Here is a 13295-nt window from a genome sequence, read left to right as displayed (position 1 = left end):
CTGCATTCCAAGATTCCTCGCCTGTGTTCTCCGGCTTCTCTACCTCTGGGTCCTCCAACGATTCTGGTGGTGTTTTCGGTTGCTTTTGGCCTTGCTTCTCGGTCCCATTTTTACTTTTCATCCGACCTCCAGGGTCAAATGGCACAGCTGGCTGAGCTTGAATCAGTACAGTCCCTTCAGGTGCTGGTAAGGGTATTTTAGGTGTCTCAAATAACTGTTTAGAGGTCAAGTCCATATTTTGAGCATTCATCGGTACTGGTAGATCAGGCGTTAAGGCAGCAAACGATGAGGCTGTTGCCGACCTCTCACTTTTCATTTCTTTTAAGGTTTCTTTAATCAACTTCCAGAGTGTCGCTAAGCGTTGTGCCTCCTTATCTCCGTTGCTACTTTTTATCCCAAAGGGCAATACCTATGGCTCCCCAAGTAGGTAACTCAAAAACGGTATCCATCGAGGGGATTAAGTCTCTATCCTGTGCCCATTTCAGCAATTCACATAAGGTCCTGCCTTTGCGTAATAAACCTCTCTTAAAGAGAATATATTTGAGGAGCTTAACTACTGCCTCTTCTTCTTTAGAGAGTGTAGACCCCATCTCCTCCCCAGCCGCTCACCTGATCAGGGCAAGATTCTTCAATTCCGAGCTCGTTTATTCCATAGCCGGGCACCAGCTTCACAGATTGCCGGGGCAGCAATCTTCTTTCGGCTGGCTTCTCCGCTCCTCTCTAATTCCAGCTGTCTTCATCGCTCCTGGAAGCAACAGCATAAGAGTCCCTGGTCCAGGCCATCCTTAGTCCCTGGTCCAGGCCATCCTTAGCCCTTTGTCCGGGCCACCCTTAGTACCTGTTCGGGCACCATTTGTGGGAAAACAGTCTGCGGAGGCTTAAGGATTCCATGTACACATCAATATGATTGTATGAAATCGTTTATTAACAACTTGCACTCACTTATATAGAGAAGCCTTGTTTACACCATCTTATCATGCAGGTGGCTTTGTATTCCAATTGCACATACCATTCTCACGGAAAGATTCTTCTCACATAATTATTTTCCTCTTCTGTTGCCAATTAAGTTATCTCTTTCCCATTAGCTCATTCTCAGAAAGCCTCTAACTAGGCCTCAATAACCATTAACCCAATGTGGCCTAAATTGAAGTAAGTCAGTATTGCTCACAACCTGGATATTTCTGAACTGTTTCCCCAACACTTTGGCAGAAGAGGGATGAAGTCACATTCCTTACCATTCCACATTAAGATGCTTGAGCAGGCATGGGTCAGATGTTGAAGAAGAGAACAGAGGATAAGTTAGAAAGGCATTAAGCATTAAGAAAGAAGAGTATGCTACAGTTACTCAAAAATTGCCAAAGGCAATGAAATGAAACACAGGCAAGAAAACATTTCAAATGCAGACAAGTTCCACTAAGCTAGGACTGAAACTGATGGCAGGAGAAAATATTTAAGTGTTCAAAGTCAAAAAAAGTGACTTCTAACCAGACTGAGATGGCCTTGCACCACAGGTCCACAGATAATGCCTGCAGTGTCCTTATACACAACTTGGGGCACACCAAGAAAAGGGTACAGGCAGTGTTGTAATGTTCAAGGTGAAGCAAGTGGCATCACTAAGACTGAAGGGGCAAGGAGAGAAATCCACAGGAAGGAGACTCTAGAATGAGGTCACCCAGCTGATTCCATTTGCTACCTGCTCATAAATGCAATGGATTTCCCCCCAGATGAGTCCTGTTTATCTCACTTTCCCAGGTGAAAGTCAACATCTGAGCTAGCAGGATGTCATTTGGTTGTGGAAAAGTGATTGCTTCCATCAGGTCCATCTGAAGGAGAAGCCTGTGCCACTAAACACACACAGATCATAGAATGGTTTGGGTTGGAAGGGACCAGAAAGATCATCATCCAGTTCCAACCCCCTGCCATGGGCAGGGACACCTCCCACCAGCCCAGGTTGCTCCAAACCCCATCCAACCTGACCTGAGACACTGCCAGGAATGGGGCACCCACAGCTTCTCAGGGAAACCTGGGACAGGGGCTCACCATCCTCAAATTAAAGAATTTTCTCCTCATGTCCAACCTCAATCTCCCCTCTTCAAGTTTTAACCCATTGCCCCTTGTCCTCTCCATATACCCCCATGTCCAAAGCCCTCCCCCAGCTTTCTTGTAGCCCCTTCAGATATTGGAAGGTTGCTCTAAGGTCACCTGGGAGCCTCCTCTTCTCCAGGCTGAACAACCTCAATCCCTCAGCCTGGCTTCCCAGGGAGGTGCTCAGCTCTCTGAGCATTTGAGTGGCTCTCCAGGATAGCTAAGAAGTGTTTTTAACATCTGAACTCTCACTTCCCAGCCAGAACACACAGGACAGTTGTGCCATTTATTTGGCTTGGTTAGAATGATTGCTAACCTTCAACAAAAATTGTAATATATATATACACCTAATATACACCTAATATAATATATATTATTATATATTATATAATTATATTATTATATAATTATTATATAATTATATTTTATTATTATATATAATATAATTATATTAATAATATACACCATATTAGGTGTAATATATACAGCAATTAATAAAAAGAGCAATCATCACGAGAATTAAAACTTTTATTAGTGTATTCACATATTAGCTAAATGCAACATACATGAAGCTTATTTCTTAGGTTCACAAGTTCTACCAATACATTAGTCTACTGGTAAAACTAGCACAAACTGGTAACTGCTTTGCCAATTTATGATGGTTTTATAAAGGTGTCTGGCCCACTTTTTCAAGGCTTGATTTTTGGTATTGCTTCTATGCCCTAGGCAGTATAGCATAAAAATATCCATTGCTATCATTGATTCAGTCAACTGATTAAAAGCTGTAACACTGGCCACAATTTTTTTTTGTTGTTCTCAAAGCTAAGTTATCACTAGAGCTGTACTTACAAAGCACAGTGCTAGTGTAATGGATGAGACAACAGGAAAAACAAAGGCAATCCTGCTACTGCCACAAGAACAAAAGAATGACAGACAGCTAGATCACAAGATTGTAAGATGTTTGGTTTTTTTTTTCAAGTCAGAATAACCCTTCTATACAGTTTCCCAACCCTTCCCCATCTTATTTGTAAAATATATTTCAGAATAATTTTTGTTTTATATGGTGCAGCTGTAGTGTCCAAGGGTTCACAATAACATGCACTGTCATGAAGAACTTACAAGTACTCCTTTGCTGGTCATACCTCATCAACCACTATCCTAGAGGTTTTGTAGAAGCAACTACTTTTAATAACAAGGCCCATTATAACATAATGAATGCAGATGATCTGGTATGGAAGTTGTACAAAGCCACTCAGATCAGAAATTTAAATACTGTTCCTGAAATATGTTAAGCTGCATCTATTTCAAACCTATACAAAAGAGTCTACCCTGGGAAAGAATTTCAAGGTATTTGGCTCCAAAAAACCCCTATCATTTTTAGTACCATCTGTTTCATGAAAAAAAAAAGAAATAATAGATGTAAGGGGTGAGCCAATAAACTTGTGGTACTTAATCCAGTATCCAATGCTATGGTAAATTCTCAATTAATGAGAAAAAACAATGATTTCAATGATTCAGGGTACAAAAAAGTCCCAGATTACACCAGTGCCAGCAACGCTGCTGGCAACAGATGCACCAGTTTGGATGGGTAGGGAAAAGTAGAGTCATAGTGTGATGGATACTCAGAATTTATAATATGAATTCATTTTAGGCCATATTAAGCATATAAAGTGTCTGAAGATATCACAGATGCATCTCAAGACACTTCTTTCCCTTCCAATGGAGGGATTTCTTTTTTTTTTTTTTAAGAAGGCAGCAAAAAGTTAAGCTTTTCTACAAGGAAAGTCAGCTTTTTATGTTTAGGACAACTCAAAAAAAAAAAAACAAAATGGCTTATATAAAAAAATATAAAAGAATAAAGGAGAAGAGTCTTGGAATTTTATGAGATTTGCCCCAATCAAAAAAACCCAAACAACTATTTATGGGAACTAAAATGTAGAACAGCTCAATATTGTGATATTTGAGATCATGATACATTACCTGTACATATATTTAGCTATTCATGTTATTGATAAACCATTAGGACACTCAATTATATACCCAATAAAAACACCATTAAGAGTCTTTAGAACTGTCCCTTCTTTCTGAAGAAGGCATTTCGATACACTAAATTTTCATCTAGTATAGAGTATAGGAAATTGAATCCACAAGGTGCTTTAATTGATGAGACCTCAAGCGCTGGGGGTTTTTTTTTTGCTTTGTTTTTTCCCTAAAAACCTTTTTTTTTTTCTTTTGGATAGTAAAAAGTTCACGGGGACCACACACAAATACTACGACAGATGAGCTGTTATATTAAATCTGTTGATTGGACTTGATTTTTAGCCCACTGGTGAGGGAATGAGGAGTTTTAGGACATGCTGGAACAGCGTACTGAAGGGGAGCCCATCTGAGTCAATACTTTGTCCAACCACTGTAGAGGTCCATTCAGATGAAGTTCAATCCAGCAAGGAGTGCTCGTTACTGTTTGCCTCCTACAAAAGAAAGAAAGCAGTGTCAGAAAAGAAAGAAAGAAGCAGAAATTCCTTCATCGTATGAACAACTCAATTTCCATCCCTATCTACCAGACAGAAAGGTAAAAATCTGCAATTATTATCATACATATTGTTCTCCTTGGGTCAATAAGGTGCCCTTGTGGCCAAGAAGTCAATGGTGTCCTGGGGCGCAACAGGAAAAGTGTGTCCAGCAGATCCAGGTTCTCCTCTCCCTCTACTCTGCCCTGGGGAGAGCACACCTGGAATCCCCCATTCAAGAGGGACAGGGATCTACTGGAGAGTGTTCAGTGGAGAGCTACAAGGATGATGAAGGGACCTGAGCATCTCTCCTGTGAAGAAAGAGTGAGAGCCCTGGGGCTGTTCAGCCTGGAGAAAAGGAGGCTGAGAGGGGATCTTCTGAATGTCCATCAATATCGGAGGGGTGGGTGTCAAGAGGAAGGGGCCAATCTCTTCTCAGTGGTGCCCAGGAATAGGACAAGGAATAATGGGTTGAAGTTAGAACATAGGAAGTTCCACCTCAACATGAGGAGAAACTTCTTTCCTGGGAGAGTGAGGGAGCCCTGGCCCAGGCTGCCCAGAGAGGATGTGGAGTCTCGTTCTCTGGAGGCTTCCAAACCAACCTGGATCTGTTCCTGGGTGACCTACATGAGGTGATCCTGCTGTGGCAGGGGAGTTGGACTGGATGATCTCCAGAGGTCCCTTCCAACCCCTAACATTCTATGATATGCTGTTACTAAGCCTTATTCAGACAGACTTTGAAGAAAACAAAAAAACCCCAAAACATAAATAATAAAAAACCCAAAACACCACACATCTATAGGACACACCAATGTGCTTGTCCATAACACATCAAAAATATTCCGCTATAGAGGATAAGAACTGCAGCATTTGCTCCAGGTGCTATATCAAAAGCCTTATTTCTAGAAAGAAATTCAAAACTGAAGATCCTCCAACCAATGGGCTGCTCACATCACATCTCAGCCTTCAAAGAGTCTGCATGCAGAATTGGGTTTGAACTTTGTGACCAGCTCCTGAGAAATAGGAAGCAGAAACACTTGGCTCTGCAGTGCAGAATGGCCAAACAACGCAACACTATTGCAATTCTACAGGCAGCTGGCGGATGTCTCAAAATCGTCATCCCTCGTTCTCGTGGGCGACTTTAACCTGCCAGACATCTGCTGGGAACTCCACACCACAGAGAGGAAGCAGTCTAGGAGATTCCTGGAGTGTATAGAGGATAATTTCCTGCTCCAGCTAGTAAATGAGCCCACCAGGGATGGAGCCTCGCTTGACCTTCTTTTCACAAACAGAGAGGAGCTGGTGGGAGATGTGGTGGTTGGTGGACGCCTGGGACTTAGCGATCATGAAATACTAAAGTTTTCAATATTCAGGGATACAAGGAGGGTCATCAATAAAACCTCTACGCTGGATTTCCGGAGGGCAGATTTTGGCCTATTCAGAAGACTTGTTCAGAGTATACCCTGGGAAACAGACCTTGAAAACAGAGGGGTACAGGAGGGATGGACGTACTTCAAGGAACAAGTTTTGAAAGCACAGGATCAGGTTGTCCCAGTGTGCCGAAAGGCGAGCTGGCGGGGAAAACGACCGGCCTGGCTGAACTGGGAGACTCTGAAAGAAATTAGGGTTAAGAAGAGGGCCTACCAATTATGGAAAAAAGGGCTAACTACTGAGGAGGAATTTAGGAATATAGTTAAGTCATGTAAAAAGAAAATCAGAGAGACAAAGGCACAATGTGAACAGAATCTCTCCACCTCTGTGAAGGATAACAAAAAGTCCTTCTACAGATATATCAACAGCAAAAGAAGGGGCAAGGAAAACATCCATTCTTTACTGGACACGGGTGGGAAACAGTTGTCAAAGACGAAGAAAAGGCTGAGGTATTTAACACCTTCTTTACCTCAGTTTTCAACAGAAAGACAGGTTACCCTGAAGACAGATGGCTTCTGGAGCTTATAGAAAGTGACAAGAATCTAAACAGCGCCGCTGTAATCCTGAAGGACACAGTCAGTGACCTACTGAGATGCTTGGATCCCCACAAGTCTATGGGACCGGATGGGATCCACCCAAGGGTGATGAGGGAGCTGGCAGAAGAGCTCGCCAAGCCTCTCTCTATCATCTACCAACAGTCCTGGCTCACTGGGGATGTCCCAGATGACTGGAAGTTGGCAAATGTCACGCCAATCCACAAAAAGGGCCGGAAAGAGGACCCAGGAAACTACAGGCCCGTCAGCCTGACCTCAGTGCCTGGCAGGGTCATGGAACAGATCATCCCCAGTGCAATCACACAGCACCTGCAGGATGGGCAAGGGATTAGACCCAGCCAGCATGGGTTTAGAAAGGGCAGGTGTAGAGGATTGGATTTGGCCTGCACAAGGGATTCTGTTGCACTACTGTTGCACTACTATGTTGCACTACTATGCAGATGAACTTAACTTCTGGTATTTTAACACAGATGCTAAAAGGTGTTGATAGTGTCAGACATGCAGTTTTACAATATCATCCTGCCACCGACTTTTTATTGTTAGCTTTTAGGTTATGTTTGTGAAGACTTGGCTAGAGTGTATTTGCATAAATTTAGCTGATCATTCAGAGTCAATTCACAACCAAAAATGATTGATTAAGATAACATGAAAAAATTAACTGTTGCATATACTGGGTTAGATGAATGGTTAAATCATTTAAGGATATGGGGATGGCTTACAGATTTAATTAGGCAAGGCTTATCAGTTATATATGTTATTATTGCTTTTATATTACTAGTATGCTATTATTACCTTTGTATTAGTATATATGTTATTATTTCTTTTGCATTATTGGTATGTTATTGCTTTTCCATTATTAGTATGCTGCTTATGACAATGTATCATTAGCATGTTATCTTACGTAACGAAATAAGTCAGAATTGCTCAAAAAAGAAAAAGGGGAATATGTTGGGGAAACAGTTCAGAAATACAGGTTGTGAGCAATCCTGACTTACTTCAATTTAGGCCACATTGGGTTAATGGTTATTGAGGCTTAGTTAGAGGCTTTCTGAGAATGAGCTACTGGGAAAGAGATAACTTAATTGGCAACAGAAGAAGAAAATAATTATGTGAGAAGAAGGTTCCATGAGAATGGTATGTGTAATTGGAATACAAAGCCACCTGCATGATAAGATGGTGTAAACAAGACTTCTTATTGTTGGCTCAAGGTCATGGTTGTAAAGATTTTGAAGGAATGTGTTGCTTGAATCTCTCTGACCATAGCCAAAGCATTCATGCAGATTTAGAATATTTGAAGCAACACACTCAGAAAATTCAACAACAGGTAGATCCATTCCATGATTGGCTTAGCAGCCTTGGGCTACCAGGATGGCTTTTGTCTATTGTTAAGATGATTTGCTATATTGGCTTGGTTTTATTGTTCTTACTTTTATGTGTTCCTTGTATTTTGCAATGTATTCAAAAAATGATATCTAATGCTATGCATAATTTAGGCGGTTTTGCGGTTGTTAAAGAAAACGGGGGAACTGTAGAGGATTGGATTTGGCCTGCACAAGGACTTACAGGCCTAGTTCATCATTGAGCCAGAAGTTACAGATAAACTCATGCTGCCGGTTGACCTTGAAGTTGTTTTTCAACCTTGAGCTATCTGGAAAGTCCCGAGAAGTTTGAAGACAAAACGTCGCGGCTAAAGAATGCAGGAAAAACCGCAAGAGGTGGAGTTTACGTTTAGCATGCAACCAATAATGAGCTAAACTTTTGCAATATGTATAAGCTAATTATAATCATTGACCAATGATATTATGACAAGTAGGCATAACTTAGTTTAAGAAGTATAAATATACGTTTGATGCTCTAATAAAGTCGGACTTTGACTGATCACATTGGTCGTGTGTCAGCCCCTTCCTGCGACAGGCAGGTCATGCCTGACCAACCTGATCTCCTTTTATGATCAGGTGACCCGACTGGTGGATGAGGGGAAGGCTGTGGATGTGGTCTACCTGGACTTCAGCAAAGCGTTTGACACCGTCTCCCACAGCATCCTCCTGAAAAAGCTGTCAGCCCGCAGCTTCGACAGGAGCACCCTGTGCTGGGTTAGGAACTGGCTGGAGGGCCAGGCCCAGAGAGGGGTGCTGAACGGGGCTGCATCCAGTTGGCAGCCGGTCACTAGTGGTGTCCCCCAGGGATCAGTGTTGGGCCCGGTTCTGTTCAATATCTTCATTGATGATTTAGATGAGGGGTTTGAGTCCGTCATCAGCAAATTCGCAGACGACACTAAGCTGGGGGAGAGTGTCGATCAGCTGGAAGGCAGGAGGGCTCTGCAGAGGGACCTGGACAGACTGGAGAGTTGGGCTGATTCCAACGGGATGAGGTTCAACAAGGCCAAGTGCCGGGTCCTGCACTTTGGCCACAACAACCCCATGCAGCACTACAGGCTGGGCACAGAGTGGCTGGAGAGCAGCCAGGCAGAAAGGGACCTGGGAGTCTGGACTGACAGGAAGCTGAACATGAGTCAGCAGTGTGCCCACGTGGCCAAGAAGGCATCCTGGCCTGTATCCAGAACAGCATGGCCAGCAGGTCCAAGGAAGTGATTCTGCCCCTGTACTCAGCCCTGGTGAGGCCACACCTCGAGTACTGTGTCCAGTTCTGGGCCCCTCAGTTTAGGAAAGATATCGAGGTCCTGGAGCAGGTCCAAAGGAGGGCAACCAGGCTGGTGAAGGGACTTGAGCACAGACCCTATGAGGAGAGGCTGAGGAAGCTGGGGCTGTTCAGCCTAAAGAAGAGGCAGCTCAGGGGAGACCTCATGGCTCTCTACAACTCCCTGAAAGGAGGTTGTAGCCAGGCGGGGGTTGGTCTCTTTTGCCAGACGACTTTCAACAAGACAAGAGGGCATGGTCTTAAGTTGTGTCAGGGGAAGTTTAGGGTTAGGGTTAGATATTAGAAAGAATTTCTTTACGGAGAGAGTGATCAAGCATTGGAATGGGCTGTCCAGGGAAGTAGTGGGTTCTCCTTCCCTGGAGATATTTAAAAAGAGACTGGATGTGGCACTCAGTGCCATGGTCTAGCAACCGCAACGGTGGTTCAAGGGTTGGACTCGATGATCTCTGAGGTCCCTTCCAACCCAGCCAATTCTATGATTCTATGATCATAAAGTCTGGTTTTTTGCATCAATTGAGAAGATAAATGTAGAAGGAAACTGCCACGTTGTCAGCAACTCTATGTCAAAACACAGTGTGTGGTTGTACTGTGCTAACTTATGCTATCTCTAAGGAACACCAAACTTTATCTCTGATTTCCTGTAATCTCACACTTCTTGCATGTGCTGTGGACTGTGACAGCCTCACACAAACAACTTAAATAAAAATGTTTTGGGTTTGTTGTTTTTTTCCCCCCTTGTTCTTCTATATAAACTTAAAACTTTCCACACCTGAAGCCCTTAATTAAACACCATGTAGAAAGCCTCAATAAAGCTGAAGGATTTGATAAAAGCTTCATTCACTCTCCTGTACAGCCTTGTTTCAGAGATCTGTTATTCAAAACCCTTTCTTCTCATCTCCAAAGTCAGGAAATCACTACTGATATCCTCTGCCTTAGAAATCCTGTTATTTCACTCTACCCACTCCAGGCATGGGAGTTTTCCCAAACTAGACTGGCAAGACTACTGTTGCTAAGCCAGTTTTTCATTTTAATTCTAACTAACCCCAAGTCAAAGCAAGGAGGCATTAAGATTCAAAGGCAACAGATTAGTCAGGCACAAACCCAGCCCCTTCATTTTTACTGTTGGTGCTGCAGCCTTTTTGCTTTAAGGAAAATCTGTTTATATAAACAGAGGAACTGAACAGGGAGCAGGATTCAGTCATTCATTTCACATTTTCAAGGAGCAGAGAGTGTCTGGGGTCTGTGCTCTCTCAGCACTCTAAAAGTTATCCTATGCCTATGCCAAAACAAAGTGATACAAGAAAAGAACAATCTAAACCAGAGGAAACATAATTCCATTTCATCTCAAATCCTCTCCCAAAGAAGGAAGTTCATAATTCCACTCCTGTCAACTCCCCTACAATGTGTTCCACAAGACACTTCCTCCAAATTTTACTGTTCAACAGCTTGGCACTACACTGGCAAAGTCAATAAAACAGTGACAATCACTTAGCAGCTACCTCAGAGCTAAATCTTAGCCTCCCACTTACAGATTTACAGCTCACCTAACACTGAGTTTCTTTGCCAGAATTCCCTCCACTGAGCTTTCTTTAGAAGGTGATCCTAGACCTGGAAAGTTCCTGGGCTAACACTTGACTTCTGAAGTTTTACCACCCCTCTTCAATTCAAAGCCAACATGTATTAAACAGAAAGCTGCTTTGGCTGCCAAGCTTATAGAATCTATCACCTTGCATGTGTATACACTAAAATGAAATAATGTTTTGGCTTTGCCAAAGCCTGTTCTATGAAAAACATTTTTGATATATTAAAGAAGTTTTAACAAGAATGATGGGTTTTAGAGTGCTTCCTGGTCTAGTTTGAACATTTAGATTACAATCATTGAAATTCAAGGTTGTGTTTGTGGGAGCAGCTCCTTCCTTTAATCACAGCTGTAGCATAACTTACACAAAACTTGTATCTATAATTTATTAGCACCATCTTCAACAGAAATTACTTCAGCATTATGTCAGTAATCAGTCTCTGTGCTGTTGCCACTTTTTCAACCCTACAATCTCTGAAGGGTTTCTGGACTGCTAACAACCAACATTCTCCTTCTTCAGAAAGAACTTGACAAAATCCCTCCCTACTGTTTTAACCCAGCACTTCAACTCCATTCACTTCAAATTGTCTTCCCATAATCTGACTGATTAAGCCTTTCTTCTCTTCTGATTTGAATGTTGTATTTAATTACGCCTAAGCGTAGACATACTCCTTCTGAGCCAAATCCAACAGCTGTTTAAACTTCAAGCAGATTCTTTTTCTGTGCCCCTCTTGCTAACAAAGAGGTACCAATTTATTCCATTACTCAAATTTCTCATTTCATCTAACTAGGCTGTTACAAAACTGCCTTCATTTAGCTCAGAAGCCTCCCCTCATGTACTGACACCATGTCCAGGTTTGGGCCAGGACAAAAGTGATTTTCTGTCTTGTACTTTTGCTTTTAGCTACGTCTCTTGTAAGTAGTTGCACTTGCTGAAATTAACAGCAAGTTTCTCAGACGATAACACTTGATGTTTATAGTTACTGCTAGAGACTGGCATGCAGAGCCAAGGACACTGCTCAGCTCTGAGGAACATTTTACCCTCCAGAAGGAAGAAAGAAGTCCCACCTGCAGCCCTCCTTTGGGGAGGAACTGACAAGATAGATGCCAGAAATGACCAGAGTATTCCATCCCATATACGTCATACTCAGTATAAATTTGAGGCATCACGAGGGCCAAGCCATGCTTCCAGCTTCAGGACTCCTGCCTTTCCTGCTGCCTTTTCTTCACCCGTTCCGTTTCCTTCGGCATCCTGTGAGGATTCCGTCCACTCGCCTGCCTGTGGTCCTGATCCGTGCCAGCCCATATCTGTGTGTTCCTGCCTCCAGTTCCGGACTGCTGCCGACTCCAGGAGTCCAGCCTGGACTTTCCCAGGGCTGCCCTGCAGCCTCGGTGGTGACGTGAGAGTTATTGGGGGAAAGGGGGAAAGGAACGTGGTATCAATTTTCCTGTATATTTGTATATATTTAGTACTTTTTCCTATTTATCATTGCTGCTTCATTAAAGCTGTGTGGCTTATTTTCCAACCCATAAGTCTCTCTCCCTTACTCTCTCCTTTCATATCAGGGAGGAGAGATTAATAGAGAGCAAGAGAGCATCTTTTACTCAGTTTAATTGCCGGGCCAGTGTTAAACTGTGGCACACCACTATTTACATGTCTATACTTCAAGAGTAGACAAAAGAATCCAAACCCCAGGATTCACAGGGGAATCTACATGCCGTGACTCAATTTCAGGAATTACATGGATTTAGAGAAAAAACCCCAAAACATTAGGTACAGCAACAGGGTATTGATATACCAGGCTTCACACTTGCAGTGGAAGGTTTCTAGAGAAGTTTAAGGGATTTGTTTAAAACCACATCTCTAGCTCTCCAAACTAAGGGAAGTTTTAATACTGCTCAGATAAAAGTCAATTCTTTTTCTTCTCTGATTCACATATACAAACAGGCACTGTCCCTAACTATAGCTCTTAGTTTGTGCTAACAGAAAAAATAATTGCAATCTATTCAGAAGCAGACAAAAGATTCTTCTCCCACTCAAAAACCAGTTTTTAGTGGTTTTACTACACACAGTCATCTCACCCCTGCAAAGTTTTTTCCCCAACTACAACTTCTAAAATATTTGTATCCTTTAAAATTTGTATTTTCCAGCTGCCTAATCCTGCAGAACACATTCCAAGTGACTCCAATACATTTCCATTGGGTACCACGAACTGCATCCCACAAAACAACCAAGTCATTCTGCTCCTTATAACACAGGACAAGGAGCAAAATGACTGTACAGCTTACAGTCAAAACAGCAAATAATCTCATGGCACAAACTATCAAACTTTAGATAGTGTGAGTAATTTCAGCACAGTATTTCAGCCAATCATGTCCCGGGCTGCATCAAAAGAAGCACAGACAGTGTTCAAAGGAGGGGATTCTGCCCCTCTGCTCTGCTGAGACCCTACCTGCAGTACTGGTTCCAGTTCTGGA

At 42.6% G+C, this 13295-nt stretch overlaps 1 protein-coding gene across 2 annotated transcripts in view; it reads right to left on the bottom strand.

Annotated features, from left to right (window-relative positions):
• Positions 1-2599: 2599 nt before the first annotated feature.
• LOC103535137 (mothers against decapentaplegic homolog 2) overlaps positions 2600-13295 on the bottom strand; it is a 47944-nt gene continuing 37248 nt past the window's right edge. For both annotated transcript variants that reach the window (XM_030468384.1, XM_030468385.1), the window contains one exon: positions 2600-4556. In XM_030468384.1, coding sequence (XP_030324244.1) covers positions 4433-4556 — 124 coding nt within the window. In that variant the 3' untranslated portion in view covers positions 2600-4432. The remainder of the gene's footprint in view (positions 4557-13295) is intronic.

This window comes from Calypte anna, chromosome W (genome assembly GCF_003957555.1).
Source record: "Calypte anna isolate BGI_N300 chromosome W, bCalAnn1_v1.p, whole genome shotgun sequence".
Taxonomy (NCBI): Eukaryota; Metazoa; Chordata; class Aves; order Apodiformes; family Trochilidae; genus Calypte; species Calypte anna.
Note: the sequence above shows the minus strand (reverse complement) of the source record. Positions and strands in the feature narration are given on the sequence as shown.